Below are 22,176 nucleotides of genomic sequence, written 5' to 3' on the forward strand. Positions count from 1 at the left end.
TATGAAATTGACAATTGGAGCATGTAAGCTCTAGAGGGGGGAGGTGCTTCTTGAATCAAGGGGCCTGTGTGCATTTCCAAGGGCCTTGTGGCTAAAGTGTTGCTCGATGGGAGATTTCCCACTCTCTGTAGCACTGTAAATTGCTCTCTGGAGGAATGTTGTTCCTGCTGAAAGAATAGTGAGATCTCTGTGGCACGTGATCAGAATGTGACTGTATGTAAAGGTGGTCTGCAAATCAATCGGACAAAATGGCATCAGGTGTTTGTGCTGAATGCCCTCATTCTCCAGGCTAAACAGAAGAGGGCATTCAGTACATAGCCAAAACACTTCCTATCTTTTTTTCTTAGGTCCCATGATGTCCAGCCCCACTAGGGCTTCCGGCTCCCGCTCCGATGTAACGCCCCAGCATGCACCATGCTGGTGATGTCACATCACCCAGGGATCCTGCTGGAGCATGGAGCCGGCCTACAAGGGGTCAGGTAAGTGACTTTTTAAAAGTACGTTGCACAGTTTTGCAAAGTTTTATTGTTTTTGGTTTGGGTTTTTTTTGTTTCATGTAAATTTCTTCTTAGGTCATGGGACCAAAGAAGAAAGCTTTTCAGATAATTAATATCCTGAATACCCCTGTTCTTGTAGCCTGGCTAATAGGGGCATTCAGTATATTTTATTGTTAAAGTTGATGCAACTTTGCCAAATTGATTTGCAGGTCACCTTTAACTTACAAAAATGTGCACATTTTTATAAAATACTGTGTTTGCCATATGATGAACCACTTTATTCTGTTGTCTTACCACATGCTGTGATTTTTATTCTGAAAAGTTCCTGGTTTCTAAAGTGTTGATAGTACCCTGAGTAAGGACATAGCAATTGTCAGACTGCATTAGACCAGTCGGTGGTCCGGCTAGTCCTATGTCTTTTCTCCAGCATTAGTTAGTATAAGAGATTTCCAAGAAAGGTGTGAGAAACTTTGCAATAGATAGTTCTGGGAAGCTTTTCTGAACCTTCTCAGTTAGCGATTAACTCATGTCTTGAAATGCGGTTTTAGATCCTTTCCAAAACTAATCTGTATTTTTAATATTTACTATAACAACTTTGGATATTCTTGTTACCATAATAAATGTCTAATCCTTTTTTAATCTTGTCAAGCTCTTGGCCTCCATGATAACCTGTGATGATTAGTTCCACAGACTAATTGTCCATTATCTGGAAAAGTGCTTCCTGTGATTAGTTTTGAATTTGCCACCTTTCAGTTTCACTGACTGTCCCCTTGCTCAGGTATTATGAGCTCTCGGCTTTCCTTCTCTAGATCATGCATTATTTTGTTTATTTTTATCATGCCCTCCTATAGGGTAACAATCCCGGTCTTTGCAATCTCTTCATAGGAGACTTTATCCAGGCCCCTAATCAGTTTCATTGCCCTTCTCTGAGCCCCCTCTAATTCTGCAGTATCCTTTGTGAGATTATTTTCCATATTATTCTCTATTCCATTCTATAAAACACTGTTTTTTGTAGCCACTGTTGCACATTGAGCCTGTCTACAGGGATACCCATTCCCTTTGCTGCGTTGATTTGGTTAATTTAAAACCCTTTAAGGTGTATGAACAATTCATATTATTCTCTCCAAGGTGTATAAATTGCATTTGTGTTGGGTCCCTCTGAAGGTCCAAACACTCGTTTGTTCTCCACTAACCTAAATAATTTTGTCATGTGCAAATTTTGCCACTTTGATGCTCGCCCCCTTTTTCCAGATAATTAATAAATATATTAAATACAGTTATGGGACTGTATGGCACCCAGTGTTTACCTTTGCCAGGATGTAAACTGGCCATTTATTTTTATTCTGTTTTCCTTTTCTTAGACAGTTTTGACCCATAAATGATATTTTGCCTTTTTCAGCCTGACTAGTTTCCTTAGTAGTTTTTGTGTGTGACTTTTTGAAAGGCCTTTCGAAAATCTAAATGAATTTATGTTTGCCTTTATACACTATTTTATTGACCGATAGATTAGTGAGACTTGATTTTCCTTTGCAGAAACTTTACTGATTATATCTTGCCATAGTGTGATCTTCCTAGTGTTGCATTCTATTTTTAAATGATCATTTCAACCAAATTACTGCATACCAGAAGTAAGGTGTTCTGGCATATAATTCCCCTCAAGATCCTTAGTGCCTCTTTAAAATATAGGCAAAACATCTGCTACTGTCCTGTCCGTGGAATTCTTTAGAAGGACTATCACTGCAAAAATTTAAGAAGTGGCAAATGCTGATTCTTACCAGTCTGTTAGCTGCCTTTAACACCTGCCTTTTGGCTATAAGTATTGCTGATGCATCTGTGGTCCCTAGCAGAACCAGGTGGAGCTGTCTGAGTGGTTGTTTATTCCAGTGGGTAGTTTTGGGCAGTTGCTTTTCTGCTTTGAAGGCTCTTTATTATAGACTACTGTAAGGTTACATACTCCTCTTATATGGGAGTATGCTGGGCTGGTGATTGAAATGACATAGGTTGCAGTGCTTTAAGTACGAGTGTGATGCTTAGCTCTGTGTCCCCATTGCTTCAGAACCTGCTTGTGCAGTGGAACAAATGACCCAGTATCCGTATGAGGGCTGGCATTCAGTTTGGCTAAGACTGATGTAAGTGTTGATTTTGTGTGTGGGGTGGGGAGCAACCAGAAGAATTTGGCAAGGAATATGTGCTGTTCGTTGTGCATATAGATGAAGGAGAGGGTGTGGTTAACTTTTTTTTCAAAAGGGACAAAACGCTTATTGCACTAGAGACAGTTACCAGTACGTGTTTCCTAATGGTGCTTTCTAACATAAGCAATGTGCGTAGGCACCACAGTGACGTTCTGTGGGAGGCAAAGTAGAGTGGTGATGAGGTGGGCTATGGGCAATGGCGAATAGGAGGGGCAGGGGTCTGCATAGTCATCCGGGCCTGGGAGGTATCCATGTGAGAATCTCTCTGTTAAGGTGTGGTCCATAACATGGCAAAAATTTGAGAGTCCCTCTTGTCCTTTCCAAGTGTGAACCTTTTGCAGAATCCTTGCTAGAGTTACTTAGTATTTCTTCTGTCCGCTGTGCTTTAGGGATAGACATCACCCATTTCTTTCTCTCAAACAGATATGAAGTTCGCAGTTCAAGCGAGGATGGCTCTGAGTGCATCACTCTTTCTGTATACTTCAGAGAAAAGAGAATAAAACAGTCCGGCACGTCTTCAGGGGCTGTTCTTTATGGTCAGCCACTGCTAATCTCTGTGCCCAAACACAAGCTCACTCTGGATCACCTGTCCAATGTTGTCTTGGAGCAGATTGGGTAAGTATAGGCACGGTAGGATGGATGTTTATACAGAGTCCTAGTGTTAGCTTCTCCGGTTGTATTGCAGTGGGCCTGTCTCAACCACTCTTGGCAGGAGGCTGCCAATTACTGGCTAGAGCTCCACAACTTTTCCCTGTGACAATGTCCCCTCTGATTTGTATGACTTCTGCAGTTGTTATGTCTCAGTAACTAAGCTGCACGTAAATCCTTCTTCTCTACTCCAGATGGCTGCCATAATCCCTCTGCTCTGATGGGCTTCTCTACTTGCATTTTCTAGTTGTTTTCTTTCAAGATGTTGCCACAGTGTCTCTCTCCTTCAGCTGAAGCCAAAAAAGAGAAGGGGGAAAAAAAACCAAACAAAAATCAAATGAAATGGGGCTGAGACTGAAAGACTTAACCCCACCCCCACCTTCCTCTCCCCCAGGAGAGGAAGGAAAATAACCTAGCATGGTAGGCGAGTGGGGGATGTATATCGGCTAATGCATGCAAAGGTCCCCATTAAAATGTTCGGATATACTGAGGCTTGTTGTTCATTGTCTTTACAACATGAATGTCTAACAAAAATGCATTGTCTTTGTTTAGCCACTACGTAAAATTCCCTCTGACGAAAGAATATTCTAGTGGATGCCTGGACAGTGGGATCTGCAATGGCTCCAGGGGTGGCTGTGAAGGTAAAATTAAATCATTTGGATTGAAGAAGCTTTGCTAGAAGGTCTCTCTGACCTACATCTCAGCCTTTAATTTTCTGCTTTATTTCATTATTGTTGTGTGTCGTGGGCTTAAATTGAGTGTTTTGGTTCTACGCTGTGATTATCACGGAGGGCTTCTGATCTGCATGGTGTGATGAGTTTGAGTTCTGTGGGTCATTGTCCTCTGGCAATACAGTGCAGCAAGTCAAGTCTGTGTGTTTAAAGAACCAGGTGTAGTGCGTTAGCATTCTAGTACGCTAGTAGTCTCCTGTCCCTGATCTCTGTCAGATCTTCTAGTGGCTCTCTTTCGAGCAGGTGCCTGGGCAACAGGAGGGAAAGGGACCCTGAGGGGTCTCTGTGGAGTAATCAAGTGAGAGAGTTCCCAGAGCCCAACACACTGAAGCTACAGGGGCTCACACCTGGGCAAAGCCCTACAGCCTGTTACACATTTGCACTTCTCCTGTGGAGACGCCCCCACTGGAGGATCCTGCTGTGCTGCCATTAGAGTAACCGTGGGAACAGATAACATAGAACAAGAGAGAGGTTGCTTTGCTGTAAAGAAAGGGAGTTACCTCCTTTGGACCTGCCCGCCTCCCTCTGCTGAAAGGACAGACCCCATTGCTGCTTCTCTGTTGGGACATTGCTTGAGCATGCTATCAGTTATGCTAAATGGTATGACTCATAGCCCAGTGTTCACCTAGTGTTCTTCCCAGACACAAAACACCTGCTTTATCCTTACCTTCAGGACCTTTCACAAATTAGCCCCTGTGCTCCTTCGCTGTATTAATGATGCCGTTCCCGATCATGACTTTCCCTCTTCTTCTACAAGCATCCATTGTTCTTTCTCCCAGGCAACTTCTCCCCCATGAAGGGTCTCATGGGGACTGATGTGGTCTGAATTATGTGTCAGGCAGAGAATTAGCCACAGCATTTTGAATGGATTTGAAAGGGGATGGAGATGTGGAGGATGCATTGATTCACCTGTGAGCTTTTCCATCATTGGCAAATTTCAAATCTAGATTGGACGTTTGTCTAAAGATCTGCTCTAAGTTAAACAGGAATTAATTCAAGGAATGTCCCCGTGACTGGGTAATACAGGAGGTAAGACTCTGTGATCACAGCGGTCCCCTCTAGAGTCTATGAAACTGAGATGGTAAAACCAGGTTGTATTTTCTAGCTCCCTCAAAAGGAAAAAAAACTGCCTTTCAGATGCAACTGATTAGCAAATGCAAATTTCTTCTTTAAAGTATGAATCCACTGTTTTTAGTTAGCTTGTTGTAAAGCAGCTTCTGCCACATCTTCATTGTCATTTGTGTGCTGTGTAAACAGGCTGCGGCTCTCGTAATGAGCTCACGCAGCATGGTTTCCAGTGAGGTACTTGTATCTCTGCAAAGGCTACAGACCATGTCATAATACTGTGCTTGTTGTTTTCTTTATTTTTTGCTAGTTGAAGTTGAGGAGATGGAACATCAGGATGGAGACAAGGAAGGCAGGGAAAATGCCTCAAAAACAGATCCCTGCCAGTCAGAGGGCTGTTCGCAGGTTTTGCTGGGGAAGGAAGGGCAGCATTGCAAGAAGCCTCTCTTCACCTTTAGCCTTGTGAATTCCTATGGGACCTCTGAGATAAACTCACTTACAACAGAGGGGAAAATCCTAAAACTGAACTGTAGGTATCATCTGTAACTCTCTTAAATCTCCCTTCAGTCGCATCCTGAGAGCAACCCTGACTCATGTTTCTGTTCTGCAGCCCATGCCACCCTTGCTATTGACTTGGATCCTGACGTCCGGAAGCTGCTGTTTGATGAACAAGAGTCACAGGTCAGTAGTTTGCTTCTTTAAAGGTTAATTATGCAATCTCCAGCTGGAACTAAACAAATGCTGCTGAGCAAAGAGATGCTGATACAGAATGCAGGATCAACCTCCTCCTAGGAATCAGAGAGGCTAGTATGGAATAGGAAAATGTATCCATGTTTACCTGAAAACTTTTTCTTCTGGTAATAATGTCCACAGATCCATTCTGGTGGGCCTTCAGCTTGCTTCCACCTTAGTAGGCAGAACCAGAGCTGTCAGTCCCTGGCAGTGAGATTTGCCCCAGCTCTGAAAACCTAGCTCATTTCAGAACTTCTGCAGCAAAGGATAGTTGTGTGGTCCGTAGACTAGTTCAGAATTCACTTCCAGAACAACTCGAAAGATATTCGTTATTTTCTGCAGAGCTTAACAGGAGTTTCAAAATTTCTTATAAACTGAAATCCTAAATCGGGATCCCAGTTTATAACTAAGAATGATCTGCTCTGTCTGGTCTGGGTCTAGGGACCTTACTGCTGAGAGAAAGGAAACTTTCAGGTAAGCATAGGTACATTTTTCTATTCTCATGCTAGGGTCTGCAGAATTTTTAAAGTGGGATTTTGATAGCAATGTGCCTGCAGGAAGGGAGAAAACTAACACAAACCTGCCGTCTCTTAGAACACAGCTAGGTGTGTACATATCCAGTCACATGCTACCCCCACAGATTAACCACATTTAGGATCCATGAGAATCCTGGGAGGCAGTAGAGGTAAACTCCAGTTCTTCTTTGAGTGATTGCAAATGCCCGTTCCACTGTTGGCGTCTGCCACCAGGTTACCCTGAGCCACACTCCACGTAGGCATAAAGAGAAGAGCTGCCCTGACCCCATTTAGTTCCTGCCTCCCCCGTGATGGTGGTTGGAGCTCCGTGTCCTTACTTCTGCAAGTCTTTACTCAATGCCTGTAAATAGTCAGTCAGTTAAAAAAAGGGGGGGGGGGAGGGAAGTGATTTCGTGTGGTTCTGGCACCTAGTTTGGGAACTGGCCCTGGACCTGGAGATGTCACGCTCTTTGGGCGTCAAGCCATGCCACTCTTACAGCATGGCAATGCCTAATAGTGACCCTCACCCCAGCAGCCTGCCGTGCTTGGGGGGGGGGGGGGGGGGGGCGGGGCGGGGCTCAGGGGAGTGAGAATTGTGGCATTTGTAAAGGCTTTAAGCCCCATTCTAAAAAGAAATAGGGCAGCCGGATTAAAATGTCTCCTGCTGGAACTGGCGCTGTCGTCCATCTGAGCCATCTGCCTCCGTCCAGGCCCCAAGCACTTTGGTGTCAGTCAGAGCAGCAGTGCACCACCGGGGCAGCCCAGAACAGAGGCAGATTGGCACTGCTAGTAACAGAGGCATCGGAAATTGGATTTGGAACTAGGGGTGTTGAAAGAAGAGCTCTTCTAAAGACTCAGGAGGGCATTCAGTGAGGAAGCACTCACCAGAGCATACCTCTAAACGGGAGTTGGTTGGCTCAGAGCCCAGTGCAGGCCTGTTGATACTGACTCTCAAAGCACCTTTGTCACAGTGCTTCAGCGTGTCGTCTTGGTACTCTCTACCCCGAGGCATTCGAGGCTATGAGAGGCTTGTTAAACCTTTGTGCTGCTGCCAGCAGCAGTTCAAGAGCCTCTCCCGGCACCCAGGGTACTGCCTCCAGTGCCTTCACCTCTGCACCGAGCAGCTCCCTCAGATTCTGCCACATCAGGCTGCCAGTTGGGGCTGCACCATCCAAAGAAAAGCCACAGAGGATCTTCCCAGCTCCCCTTGCTTCAGCTCTGGGCCTTCTTCACTGGCATCAATGGATACGATCCTGTCAGGATCACAAGAGGCAGCTTCTTCCTCATCAGACTCTGAAGTGGGATCCTGGTCCATCAGGAGGGATGTGTTGCCTGCCATCCCTGGTTTCTGTCTGAGTACCAGCAGGGTAATTACAGGAGGGACCCCGGGACTATGCATCGTTGGGGAGTGGGGCCTTGCCAGTGGCCCTATTGGAACCCTTGGGGCTTCCCGCCCAATCAGTAGTGTCCTTGCAGCCACCTCAGCTGGCTTCCTCTACTTGGCCTCAGGAGCCTCGAGCCCCTCTAGCATACTGGGGTACAGGGCAGACCAGTGGGCAGCTGTGTCACCTGGGGTGCCGTAGCAATGCCTTGCTGAAGCCTCCAACCTGGATTCCTTTCTAACAGCCACTAGCGTGCCGGGCACTCCCAGGTGCTTGTGTGAACTGCAGCCAGCCAGCCCTTGATTATTGCTGCAGAGTGACCCCAACACACTCCCAATCCCAGATTTCCCACAGAAATGTATGTCCTGCAGTGTCTAGCTCTCTCCCAGACAGCCCAGAAATATTAAGTTTGTTATTCCTTTAAGGGTATAACATACACCAGCGTATCATGATAAATGAAGTTTACCCAGACACTTCAATTTACACAATAAAATGTGTTCTCTACAAAGAGAGATTTTAGGTGAGTACGGGTAATGAGGTATAAAAGTCAGACATGATTACAAGAAAAATAAAGAGAAGAATGCTTTCTGGTGCTCGCTTAAACTATTAGACTCAAAGCAGAGTTTATCACCTGGTTCCAACTGCATTACTGACCAAACTCTCTCGGTCAGGATCCCTTCCCCTAAAGTCCAGTCGCTGTTTTACTCTGTTGTCGTCGGTGCAGTGCCAGGGACAGACTGGGGAGAGAGGGGTGTTTTGGGATGTTTGCGCCTCCTTTTTATAGGTTTTTATTCCTTCTTTGAAAAGTGCGGTATTTCCAGCTCAGACCCAGGAGATAGGCAGTCTGCTGCAGAAAGGAGACACCATGTGGTTTCTTTGCTAAGATGCAGATCTTTGTCCCTGCTCCCTTTTCTAGCCAAAGAATGGCCACTTGGTAGATAATGGCCCATCCGCTTTATTGACACCTGGCTGGAGCTTCAGCTTGCCCTTTGTCTTTGAGAAACCCCTCCCCTGACTTACCAGGGAAACACAGGTCTGTCATGATTTCAGCTTCTGTTCATAACTTTACCTGTAATGTTGCTGTTTGAATTTTACCTTGATGTTATTGCTCAGCAAGATGAGTTTTCAAATGATACCGCACAGGGCACACCTTGTACAAAGATTATTACAGTAGGCTGCGAAAACGGGTGTATTCCATCACACCAATCAATAGCGTCCCTGGAGCCACCTCAGCAGCTCCATTTACTGGGTGTCAAGACCATTGATGCCACGAACACCACAGGGCTGGCAACGAGCCAAGTTGGGCTCCCTCTCAAAGAGCCACAAGAGAAGCAGGAGCTGGACCAGCCCCAGTACCATGAGCATCCTGCTCCTTATCCACTGGTGAGGCAATTGTGGCAGAGCTTATTTCTCCACCTTCCGGTGACTAAGACTCATCAGGAGTTATGGAGGATGGCTCTGGCCCTAGACATCCATCCAGAGGAGGTCTGGGAAAAATCCCACAGATAGGTCGGTGTTCTGACAGCTACAGTTCCAGCTAGACCAGTCTCATTTATTGGGAGAGCTCTCTGAGACCCTACCTGAGGGATCCGAGAAAGGCTTAGACATGGGGTTCTCAACCCGCGGGCCACTTGCGGCCCAGTCAGCACAGAGCTGTGGCTCATGTGACGTCTTTGGGGCCATATAGATAGTATATATATTTTGTGGATGTGGCCCACATAAAAGAGAGATGCATGTGTGGCCCATAATGGTAAACAGGTGGAGAGCCACTGGCTTAGACTCCAAACTGACTGAACAGAATTCAACTATATATGCAGACAATAGATTTCCAAAGGGGTCTGCACCTACATTCAAAATGGTTAGGAGTCCGCAAATGAAAAAGGTTGAAAACCACTGCTCTGGCAGACCCTGGCTTCCCTGCCTCTGGCTGCAAAAAGAGTAGAGAGAGATGGTATTATATCCCCTCTCAGGAGTTCAAGCACCTATATATAACCATCCTCCTCAAGTCTCCTTTAGTGGCAGCAGCCAATGAAAAAGAAAGATGGTGGCACCAGGCATCAACCCTGAAAAATAGAGGACGAGAAACTGGACTTATTTGGGAGAAAACTTTATTCCACAGGTGGATTACATCTTTCTATTGCAAACAGGGTTGATTATTTAAATTGCCTTGATTTAAATCAAAGTTTCCCACTGATATTTCTTCACATATGCCTTAAACAATGGTGCGACTCTGATCACTAAAACATGTTAATTTACAACTCACTACAGCATTTTACAACATCTAGGAGGGTAATTTTTTAGATAACTTGATTTTTATTAATTTAGGAAATAGTACATAATACTCATTGCCTGTGTCAAGCTGCAGATGCAGCAGCAGAACATTAGCAATGGTAAGAACGAAATCACACACGCAAACACAATAGCACTTACATTTTATTAAACTAAATCTTAAATGTTACATCAATGTTTCACGTTTGCAATTGCAGCAGTCTCCTGAGTTGCCGGCTGACGGCTGTCCTTAAACTTTTTTTTTTTTTAAATTTTCAAGTTTTATTAACTCTAACAGACGAGTCATCACACACTAAACATACGCTGTCCTGAAAACTTCTACAACTAGCTCCCATCTTCCCCACTCCCACTGTCATTTTTATTCATAGACTGAAACAGAAATACGAGTTTTCCTGCTTTTTCAGCTCCCAGTTGATTTCTTAGCTGTGAGTGAATAATACCAAACAATGAAAATATTCTCTCTGTGCCTGCAGAAGAAGCTACTGCTGTGAAAAGTTGGCTTAGCAACTGAAGGAACTCTGTTTCAAGGTGCCTGGCTAATGATTTCCACCAATTCAGGAGAGTGACTTTGTTCAAAACATCATCAGTGACATGTACTGTTGAAATGGTTCCACGCCACCCCTGAAATGTATTATGACTGGCATAACTGAGGAGTGATTTTTGAGATGCCCATGCCATGGCAGCAGCATCTTCTTCAGAAGTTAGGCATCTACCTTTATATCTGGGATTGAGAATGTTCGCAAGAAAGTGAGGTGGAGTTAGTGCTTGATCCATTCGCTTCTTTATTGCCTGCAGTTTAACTTTCTAGTGAGGTATTTCTTTCTTCAATGTCTCTTGAAGTGCCTTCCAAATTTCGACAGCATCAGCAATGCAGCAACAATTTCTCTGAAGTTTGCTTAAGACTATAGATATAGGCTTCAGTATACTGAGCATATCCTCTACATTCCTCTTTAATCCAGTGCTAGATACTTTGGATGTGATACTTCCATCTATTTTATCATGGTTTTCTTCACAAAGTTTTATGAGAATAGGCCAGTTCTTAATAAATTGTTGAAAACAATCAACCAAAGAATTCCATCGAACATCTTGAGAGAGAATTAGTTTGGATCCCCCTGCTCTCTTCAGTGAAGCTGAAGCAAAATAGCTGTCACGGATGTATTTTGTGACTTCAACAACATTTTCTTTTCTTCCTGGAGAAGACGTACTTAAATCTTTGGCTAAAAGATGCATTAAATGGGCACTGCGGCCATATGTTAAGGAGCATCCTTCCATTTCTTCTAAGTATCGTCTCATATTTGGCACGTTTGCAGCATTGAGTGAATAATACCAAACGATGAAAATATTCTCTCTCTGCCTTTAAGACAGTGTCTTAACTAACTCCTCTGCCTTGCTTGGCCCAGCTCCACCACCACATAAGCCGAGAACAACAACAATCCTCTCCAGCCTGTGTCTTTCTTTGCACATGTGACTTAAGTCTGCTGAGAAACAGAAACTGAAAGCCCAGAACTTTCAAGAAGCAAGAACTGGTGTTAGGCTGGACAGACTAGAGCCATTAATTGATTTCTATGAGACTGTAAGTGTAGGTTTAGCATGTTTGTGATGAGATTTAATTGTAGCTGTTGTTTTTTAAACAAGACAGAAATGTAGTAGTTTATTTTTTAAATAAAAATATCCTATTTAAAAAAAAAAATCATTGATTTTTATCCATTCTGATTGCAAGCCAGCAAGCTTTCCTGGGCATTACAGTTTCACCCTGTGGGACATGGTTTTGAAGCTCAAAGATAAGCTCTCAGATGAGAGGAAACAGAAGTTCCAGTCCTTAGGCAGGGTGGGCATGTTAGTCACCAGAATGGCTCTTCCGGCAGGCCTTGATAGAGCAGATTTTACAGCATGGCCTGTATCACAATGAGGCACTTGTTCTAATTACAGTTTTCTGGCCTCCCGCCAGATGTGCAACAGACAGTTCAGGACTTACCTTTGAAGGGTTGTTGCTCATAGAAAAGACGGACAAGACTCTGCATAGTCTCAAAGACTCTAAAGCAGCCCTGACATCCCTGGGCAGTTACACCTCAGCAGTGAAGTGGAAAGTATTCTGCCCTCATCAACCACAGTATTTTCAGGGATTTGCTCCCCAAGCCCAAAACCTGCCACGGAGAAGGAACAGAGGTTACAAACGTCAAGCATTGCCACCCTCTGCTTCTGCATCCGCTTGTTCATCAAGTCAGGCAGCATCTTCCAAGAGCTCTTTTTGATGGGCACGTCAAGAGCAGAATACCAGCTCTGAGTGTCATCTTTTTCTTTTTCAGTTTTTGCAAACTGCCTGTCCGATTGGGTTCTAAGAACGGTGGAAATGGGAGACACGCTCCATTTTATTTCTGCCCCTCTCACAAGATAGTGTTATTGCAAGAGATCCAGTTGCTTCTCCTTGTAGTAGGTCTAGAGGAGGTTCCTCCTTTGTTCAGGAGAAAGGAGTTTTACTCCAGTACTTCCTTAGCTGAAAGCAAAAGGGGGTCTCCAGGCCTATTTTAGATGTAAGGCAATTAAAGAAGTTCCTGGAAAATGTCAAAATTCCAGGTGGTCATTCTAGCTTCCATTATTCCTCCTCTGGGGCCAAGGGACTGCATGCTGCTCTCGACTTAAAGGGCTCCCCCTTTCCCATGGCAATTCATCAGAGCCACAGAAAGTTTCTGAGATTCACTGTCAGTGGCCACCATTATCAGTTCAGAGTCCTCCCCTTCCGTCTCTTGGCTGCCCCGTGTGTTTTTACAAAGTTCTTGAGGGCAATAGCAGCATTCATCCACATAAGGGAACACATGGACCTCTGGCTGATAAGAGGTTGATCCACGTTGCAGGTGATGTCCATCATTTGCATAATCCAATCCACCTGCAACACCCTAAACCGCCATTACCAGACAAGTCAGTCCTGTCTCCAGTGCAGAAAGTAGAATTTATTGGAGAGATCCTGGACTCGACAATGGTTAGGGCTTTACCACCAGTGGCAAGGCTTCTTACTATGTGAAGCCTCATTCTGGACTGAAAGGCTTATCCTTTTACCACGGGAGAACTTGTTTAAGGCTGCTGGGGCACATGGCAGCATGCACTTATGCAGCCTGGTATGCCAGATTGCATCTCAGACACCTTTGGGACTCAGTGATAGAGGTGTATTCTCCAAGAAGTACCACATAGACATGTTAATGTGTATACCAAGTCACATCTTATCCTCCCTAGACTGCTGACTAGATCCGACCAATGTCTGCAATGGAGTTCCTTTCCTCCCCCCTTGACAATCGCTTACCCTAGTGATGGATGTGCTCACCTGAGACCCCTGCAGATATGACGTCTATGGTTTCCCCAAAATGTCAGTCCTCTCATGAACATTAGGGAGCTGCAGGCTATCCGTTTAGCTTGCATGGCGTACCTTCCTCACATCAGGGGAAGGGACGTATTGGTGCTGACGGACAATATGATCTCCATGTTTTATGTAAACAAGCAGGGAGGAACCTGGTCCTGTCAAGAAGCAATCCTGCTTTGGGACTTCTGCATCAGCAACTCTCTACTTCTGAAAGGGGCCCACCTGCCGGGGATCAGTGTACACTGGCAGGTCATCTGAACAGCCTGTTTATTGATCACCGTGAGTGGCCACTTCACCCAGATGTAGCAGGGTCCATTCTGCAGCTCTGAGGAACTCGCTAAGTGCAAGTGCAAGAGAGGACAACACAAAACATCACCAGTTCTGCTCACCAGTTCAGGACATATCCCAGGTTAATTGTTAGATGCTTTTCTTTAGTGGTGGTCAGAGAATCTACTGTACACTCCTGCCCAGAGTTCTGTGCAAGTTCAAACACGACGAGGCCAGTCTTATACTGATTGCCCTGGAGCAGCCCTGTCAGTGCTGGTTTTCATGGCTCTTGGACCTTTGAATCAATCCCCCACTTCACACAGGCCTAGTTTTGAACAATCATGGCCCCTCCTCCACTGCAACCTTCAAGCTCTTCACCTGATGGCCACATTTTGAGATCTATCAATTAGACAGATTTTAATCCATTTAACATAGGCCATATTAATTTTGTATAATGTTATGCAATATAAGCTGAATTCCTTACGAAGTCTGAGTATATTACGTCAGCACAGTTACCTTTTTCAACTAGACTTGGAATCTTGTCCAAGAGCAATATCAAGTTTGACGATACCTGTTTTCCAGGAGACCATGTTGATCGGTATTAATTTATATTTCTGTTCTTTAACTCTGTTGATAGGACTGCAAGCCAATTCACTATTTTGCCTAGGATCAGTGTCAGGCTAACGGATGTAGAGTTACCAACATCATCCCAGCTACCCTTTTAAATACTGGCAGAACACTGGGCTTTTTCTAATCTTCTAGAACTTCCTCAGTTTTCCAAAACTTATTAAAAATTAATAACCAAGCTCCGGTCCCAACATCTTTAAAAGTTTTGTATACACGTTATCTAGAAAAAATGTTTATCTTCAGTAGATACTGTTTAACATTCTCTTTAGCTACTGTTATGTGATATCGATCTATTGTTCAGACTGGAACAAGGAGGCCGGCTGCCTACACCCAGAAAAACAGTCATCACTGGTGCTAGAGAGGTCCAGGGAGGATTCATTCTGAAGATGATAAGGGAATGGCAGGGAACTGTGTTGCCATGGGGGTCAGATTACCTGTAGGGCAGCATGGAAGGTGGTTCCAGGTGCCTAGGATGAGTATATTCATTTTTAGGATAGAAAGGGTTCACATGCACATAACATTAATAAAACAAGCATCTTTTTTGGCAGGCATTTGAAAAGGATGAAAGTATGTTGCAGTCACAGAAGAAGAAAACTGCTGTCGCTCTTAAAGACTGCATAGAACTCTTTACTACAATGGAAACGCTTGGTGAGCATGACCCCTGGTAAGTTTACCACCCGCTGTTGGCAGCCATCTTACTTGAACTGTCTTTTTATCTGCCATAAATTAACGATATTGTTTGGGTGAAGGTTTCCCCACGCTACTGTTCCTGTGCATCTTACTATGCTGCCCCTGTTCCCACAGCCATAGCTCAGCCACTGCACCTCAGTCCTCAGCGGCAAGAGAGGGCATGTCACCTTAACAAAAAACCCACCCCACTTACTGTATTGCCTTTAGAAATCTGCTGTAGTTACTATCCTTAGGGTCTGCCACCTCAAACTTGACCGTCAGCACCTCATGCTGTTGTAGTCCTAACACCCCAGCCTGTGCGGTTCTCCCACTCTACCTCATTTCTTACCAGGAGGAACAGGCCGGGCTGGTTCTCTCTAACAGTCCTACCTTTGTTCTGGCGTGCCGTGTGTGAGGCGGCAAAGTGAAACTGATAAAATGTCTTCCCTTCAGCAACTCTGAAATCCTGTCACTTTCACTCTGCCGCTTGGGCGGGCAGTAGAGCAATGGGGCAGGAAGAGCGACAAGGGACGGGCAGAGGGGAGGGTTGGAAAGGAAGCAAAAAAGGACAGAAGACAAGACAGGCAGAAGAGGGTGGGGAAAGTAGCCCTGAAAATACAATGCTCCAGGAGCTTTTTTTACGGCTCATCCTGGCCCCTGCATTCCCCCAGCAGAGGAGAGAGATTCTGAGCAATGGTATTTGGGTAGCAGTAGATGGGGACCAGGTGACTGCATGAAGAGGGTGGGGAGGATGTACTGGGGGAAGAAGAGATTGGGCATGTGAGGAAAAACCATAGAGTGGTGTTCTCAAAGCCTGTTTTAAAAATAAAAGACCAAGTGACTGGAGCCTAGGATAGGGAGAGGCATTTTATATGTTAATGAAAAAATACTCTGCTTTCTATCCAAGGATCTCAGATCCCTTTACAGAGTATTTTTATTTATCCAGGGTGTTTCATGCCTGTTTATGCTCCTTTCTCAGGTACTGCCCTAACTGCAAGAAGCATCAGCAGGCCACTAAGAAGTTTGATCTCTGGTCTTTGCCCAGGATTTTGGTGGTGCATTTAAAACGCTTCTCGTACAACAGATACTGGAGGGATAAACTTGACACTGTGGTGGAATTCCCCATCAGGTAGGGTTTTTGACCAACATGTCACAACTGGGCAGGGCAAGAAATTCCACTTTTGATGTTTATGGGCTCTTTGGAGACAGAAATTAGGATACGAATCTGCATCCAGAGCTAGGAGACCTTAATGAAGCTCCAGTAACTGTCTCTGGAAACGGGACGCTACCTGCACTTGTGATACCTGGAGCTATGACCCTGTCAGCACTCCTGAGCTTAGCAGGGTGGGCCTGGCCACTATTTGGCTGGGAGGCTGCTAAGAAAATCAGGTGTTGCAGGACGGGGTGTTGTGATTCCCCCAGAGTCAGTTTTGAACCTGTGTCCCAGCAGACCCTGAACAATTTTGTCCTTTTAAGATCCTGTGACAATCCGGGTGGAGGATACTGGCAATGGTGTGTCCAGGCCAAGTTCTACTTCAGAGATTTCTTTGCCGCCCAACTGCCCCCATAACTTCATTGAACGTCTTTCCTTCCCTTCCAAAATACCAGCAGTGTAGATCTGGTAGGATTTCCATTTCACTGATACCTCTACTTACACAGTAGCGTGCTGCACTTGGAATAAAAGGTCCTATATAAATATGAGGTATTAAAGATGTTCATCTGGCAAAGCATAACAGGAGTCATTATGTGTCTTGAAAGCAGGTGCAGTACATGTAGTAGTAACTGGAGATCCTTGGAGTTCAGGTCTCAGAGCATTATTTCTGATCTCTGTGGAAAAATAAGCTAGTGTGCGTATGTAACACAATGTTCCTGGAATGGGTAACTGGCAGGGTTGACCTAATATCTCTGGATCTAAAAGCATGGGCCTCTGACTGGCTGGCCTAAGGAACTAGGTTCATTTGCTCAAGGACTATAGTGGACTCTGGACTCCTGTATAGGGAAATGGAGCCATGCTGTTAGTGTGGATTACGTGTGTGTTGCATAACCATCAGCATCATCCCTCTGCATCCTCTACCATGAGAAGGCCTTGCATTCATCCATCCATCTCAGACACTCCCATCCCGTAGCAGGACATAGACCTACCCAGGGCAGCTCCAATCCACCAGATGGAAGAACCTGACTTCTTCATACTTTTTTTGCATTGATTGCTGTTGACGTGGCACTTAGCCATCCTCTCTCACTAGCCACACAGCAACAGTTGTGCTTGCCGGTCACCGTCATTCCTGACGGTAAGCTGACTGGCTGACACCATCCATTTTACAGCTGCCTAGGAGGTGACATTGCTGGCTTGTGGGTCAAATATGTCATTGATGATTAAAAAGGAAAACCAGCATTGACTGGGGCAGGTTAGCCCTGGGCCTGACGCTGCTATGTACAATCTTCATTAGTACTAGGCCTTGCTCTTAATGCACGTACCATAACAATGTGCCCATGCTTTGCTTTCAGGGATTTGAGCATGTCCGAGTTCGTCTGTGACCCAACAGCAGATCCGTATGTGTATGACCTCATTGCAGTCTCCAATCATTATGGAGCCATGGGAGTAGGCCACTGTAAGTAACTGCCTGCCTGTTCTTTATCTGCAGGGTGACAGAAAGGAAGAAGTGGGGAGGGCTTTGGGCGCATGGGAAAATCACTGTCAAAGGAAAGCAGGGAGGCGGGGGGAGGGGAGAGGAGGGTCATGGTGGATGGGCACTAGTGGATTGGGCAACTCGCAGCTGCAATTTCCCTATCTGTCCCAGCTGTGGTTCTGCCCCAAAAGCCAAGGGATCTTACAGTACCCACCCCACTCCCATTATCCCCTTGGCGGTCCATGGATGGATGTACTGGGCCCTGAGCCTCCTTGTAAGGAGGCAGGCAGCAAAAGATTTGCTCCACCCCATTTAAATCTCATCCACATCAGGAAGCAGCTAGTCGTTTTGTGTGCTGGGCTGCTGCCCTCACAGCTCTAGCCACTCGGGAGGGCAGGGCCTGGGCCACTGAAGAAGAAATTAGAATGGTTGGTAGGACTGGTCGAAAAACTTTGGGCAGCACTGAAATTGCAATGCTGAGATCACAACAAATGTAACACTCAACTGTAGTTTCTTGTAGGCCGTCTGTGTTTTATGGGCCACGTTACGGCGAACAGTAAAACTGTTAACCATTAAAATAGGAATAAGAATAGACTGTTCACTTAGTAACACTGCTTCTGGCACCTGAACTTCTGCTGTTCCTGGCGCTGGTTGGTACTGTGCAGTGTAATGCAGTGTTTAATTTTTTGCCTTTTTATTATTCTCGTTTTAAAAAAAAAAACCAAAAACACAGAAGAAAACTGATGTGGAAGGACTTGACTTGTGGTGCTTGTATATGCCTTTACTGTACAGGGCCGTGGCTGGGTTTCCAGGGGACATTGCAAATTCCTTCTGTCAGCAAACGCCCACATATGTGTGTCGCACCTGTAGACTAAAGAAAACTTTCTTGGTCAGTGCCCCTCGAGGCTAAGAGCAGGATTGAATTTAGCAGGAGTCAAAAGAAGATTGACCTTCTGTATGTATAACAAGGAAAATCCCAGTTAGCATTAGATGAGATAAGAGCGCCAGGTTTTCTCTTCCCCGCCCCTCCTCCTGCACACTTACTTTGTACTTCTTCTAGATGGTGTTACCAGAACTGAGAGTCATTGGGGTATTACAGTTACAGGAGGGAGCCCGTGCCTTACTGCTGAGTGTTGATTACTACTCTTTGATTCTGTGACAGATACTGCATATGCAAAGAACAAAATGAATGGCAAATGGTACTACTTTGATGACAGCAGCGTATCAATGGCTTCAGAAGATCAGATAGTGGTGAGTACTTGGACTCGGACTAATTCAAGATAGGGAAAATCCCAATATACACAACCCAGGAACATGCTGGGGTGGACCCAGCTGTCTTCTGCCTCTGGTAATCAAATCCCCATAAATACAGGCTAGAATCTGCTGTGAAGGTCAGATTCAAGCTGACAATGCGGTGAAGGAGCAGAAGGAGCAGCAGACTTTTTCTGCTCGGGTTGCTGTATGGTTTCTGGAGTGACTCGAACATCCCTTCCTGCGTGAAAAGCCATTGGAGGGGAATTCTTTTACAAGGATTCCTTGGCTGAGGTTCCTGCTAATACATTTTTGAATGGAGGGTCTGGCTTCTTAGAGTAAAGCCTGAATGGCTTGCCCCTGAGCCTGTTGGGCCACCTCCTTCCCTGGGGTACCAGGATCTCTTGGGGTACCAGGGCTGTCCACAGACAGGGGGGACAAGGGCACAAAGGTGATACAAAAGCATTTCCAGGATTGTTTCTCTTGTTAGAAGCTCCATGGATCTCTACATACAGGCTGTGCTTCCCTCCAGCCTCCACACAAGGCAGAGAAATACTCAGCTGCCACGTTGGGAATCTGCAATAAGTTATCTCCTGCATCAGCAGCTTTCCAGAACTGTGCTTCATGGATGGCTTCCTTTCCTCAGATTTGTTTTCTCTTCTTGTTTGGCAGACAAAAGCCGCCTACGTGCTATTCTATCAGCGGCGAGACAGCCAGCAGCACGTAGCCCCATCTCCGCCTGCTGGAAGCGAGCTGGCGTCGGAAGAGTGTGATGGCATGGATACCAACTGAGCCCAGCCTGCAGCACTCAGGCAGCTCGGCAGAGTTCTCTGTTTGAAGCCATGTCTGGAGCATCTAAGCATTGCTGTTCTTCCTTCAGTAGGATTCTCCAGCAGGAAATCTTGTGTCGGGGGGGATTGATGCCTGGTGTCGTAAGATCGCTTTGGGAAGCCAAGAATGAGTTGACACTGGGATTTAGAGGCCAAAAATTATATATAGCAAAGCTTCAATAAAATTCTTTGTGACTCTGGCTGGGCTGGATGCCTGGAGTTGGGGGAGGAGAGGCTTGGGCTGGACTGAGTTGTGGGGCTGGAGCTGAGGGATGGGGTCTTGGGGGGAGAGGATGACTATAGGGTGCTGCAGAGATGAGAGAGCGGTATCATTTGGGCATGAATGCCATTCCTGGGCACGTGCCTTTTCCCTGCTCTCTGCTTAGCTGTCAGGCCCAGTAAGGATTTTCTCTGCCTAATGCCATCAGGCTTAGTGTCCAGGATTCCTGCTACTGCACCAGCAGCTGCCTCTTCCAACCCCCCCAGTCCAAATGGCCACCACTCCTGGCAGGTCTTTTCTTCTATCTGCCTTGGCACCTTTTTTCTTGTGCTGAGCAGCGGGGTTCATTTGCTCTTGTCCCTGTCTGCTGTTGACATTCTGGGCAGCTGAGCCCTGGGCCTTTTCCACATGCAGACATGGTATCGTTTTTGTCCCAGGAAAGTAGGAAATTCATTGGAAATGAAGTGCAGCACCTCCTGGCTGCTGCTGCCTGGAGAGAGCTGCACACTGATTGCAAAAATACACACCCCTCTGTGTACAGTAGGATTTCCGCTCTGGTTCTCACTCTGACACTGTCACAGGGCAAGATCTTAGCCTTTGAGACCCTAAATTCAGCCGTGTCTTGTCCTTTTCAGCCATATTCCACAATCCTTTGTGCCAGTTCCCATGGCACGTCATAGGCGACATTTCTCTGCTCCATCCAGAAGGCAGGGCTAGTCCATCTCTGTGGAGGGCTGGACTGTCTAGGGAGCTTCATTGTCTCCCCTCTTCCCTCCCAGCCCCTCAGTGCAGCCTGCACCCCTGATGCTGATTGCCACTGCCTGTGAAGGGGAACAGGCCTGCGATCCTGTGCTGTGGTGATTAAAAAGGACTGGTAGGAAAAGGAACGTGCCCCATGAACCCCCAGAAACCTGCTGGTGAGCCCTAGACTGAGAATCCTCCCGATGGAGTTTGTGTCCCCATCCCTCCCCGTGCACACGCATGGAGCGTTGGAGAGTTATATGCACCAGTGATCATCGCTGCTTTGTAATCTCCTCCAGCTGCTGTGTAGACGGCCATACATTAACATTGCTCAGCCTTTCTGCCAGCTGCCCAGATGCTACTCCTTCCCAGGAGCAGGCCCAGTCAGAAAGTGGCCTCCCTCCCATCCAGCTCTCCCCGCTGCTATCCACACTGGTTCCAGGCTGGTGCCCTCCGCAGTGCCAACCGCATACAGGCACTGCCAGCTGCCCAGCCCAGCCCTCCACTTGTTCATTTCCTAGCAGTTAAAAGGGAGAGAGGAAAGGCACTGACTGGGGACGTAGTACAGAATTAAAGCTGCATTAGCTGGGTTTGCTGTGAAGGAGAAGGAAGCTGCTGTGTGTCCAGCCCTTGGGTTAGCATTACGCTGCTGCTCTGCGGGGCGGCTCTTTTAAAGCACTGAGGTTTGAGTGGTTTAGCTCATAATTGCTGATGCTTCTGCTGTTTGGTTCTTGGTTTGTTTGGGTTTTTACACCAGGCTTACATGGATTTTGTTTCTTTTCTTCACCCCTCACTGGGGGGAGGAAGCATTTAAAAGGCTAAATTTAAACTATAGCACTGCACTGGGTTTTTCTGTTTAGCATCTTTGATTGTGGGTTTTTCCCCCTTTAAAATAAAAAATCTGGGGCGAGTGTGGGGGGAAAAAAGTAAGAAAAGGTCCTGTTAAAAATGAAGAACAATATAATGTAAGAGATGTGCTTCCCCTTCCATATTGACACAAGAAACCTTGCCATTTTCCTTTGTACGCTCAGACTGACTATACATCCATCAGGCTGAATGGCTGATTCTTGGACCCTCAATTTAAATCTCTTCTAAAAGTAAAAAGAGTGACAGAAATCAGGCTTTCTCCTTTGCCCCTCAGCTGATTGGGTTCTGATTGGTGTGTGCATTCTGTATAATGTCAAATCTGGTTTTAGACAGGCACTTTGTAAGTGGCTGACTTTGTTGTACAAAGAAGAAATAAAGAAGAGTGGTTTGCACTGAATTTTGACTTTCTACTGTCATCAATTCAGAGGAGAATGAATAGGCTGCCCCTGCCCCTTTAGGAGATGGGCTAATTCACAGGGGAATGCTCCTGGGAAGAGGCTGAAAGGCAGGAGGGAAATGCCGGTAGCACAAGCGGCAGCTTATCTCCTACTTCCTGATCACCCAAGCACAGATGGCCCATGTGACACACTCAAACTGCTGCCAGCTGGACCAGTTTAGGACTTGTGTGCTTCTGGGCAGCTGACCTGCACCCAATCACCATGATCAATTCACAC

General features: G+C 45.9%; 1 protein-coding gene across 3 annotated transcripts in view; it reads left to right on the plus strand.

Annotated features, from left to right (window-relative positions):
• Window positions 1–21,899, plus strand: part of USP4 (ubiquitin specific peptidase 4) — an 85,136-nt gene extending 63,237 nt beyond the window's left edge. For 2 of the 3 annotated variants that reach the window (XM_067561258.1, XM_067561259.1), the window contains 9 exons: window positions 3,113–3,304; window positions 3,890–3,978; window positions 5,444–5,662; window positions 5,744–5,814; window positions 14,846–14,961; window positions 15,946–16,095; window positions 17,472–17,575; window positions 18,756–18,844; window positions 19,517–21,899. In XM_067561258.1, the coding sequence (XP_067417359.1) occupies window positions 3,113–3,304; window positions 3,890–3,978; window positions 5,444–5,662; window positions 5,744–5,814; window positions 14,846–14,961; window positions 15,946–16,095; window positions 17,472–17,575; window positions 18,756–18,844; window positions 19,517–19,636 (1,150 nt within the window). In that variant the 3' untranslated portion in view covers window positions 19,637–21,899. Of the gene's footprint in view, window positions 1–347; window positions 480–3,112; window positions 3,305–3,889; window positions 3,979–5,443; window positions 5,663–5,743; window positions 5,815–14,845; window positions 14,962–15,945; window positions 16,096–17,471; window positions 17,576–18,755; window positions 18,845–19,516 lie in introns of those variants that run through there. The other variant, XR_010922166.1, reaches the window with a different exon arrangement.
• The last annotated feature ends 277 nt before the right edge of the window (window positions 21,900–22,176 follow it).

Source organism: Emydura macquarii, unplaced genomic scaffold (assembly GCF_026122565.2).
Source record: "Emydura macquarii macquarii isolate MOO-44397 ecotype Brisbane River unplaced genomic scaffold, CSIRO-AGI_Emac_v2 contig_2369, whole genome shotgun sequence".
NCBI classification, from domain to species: domain Eukaryota; kingdom Metazoa; phylum Chordata; order Testudines; family Chelidae; genus Emydura; species Emydura macquarii.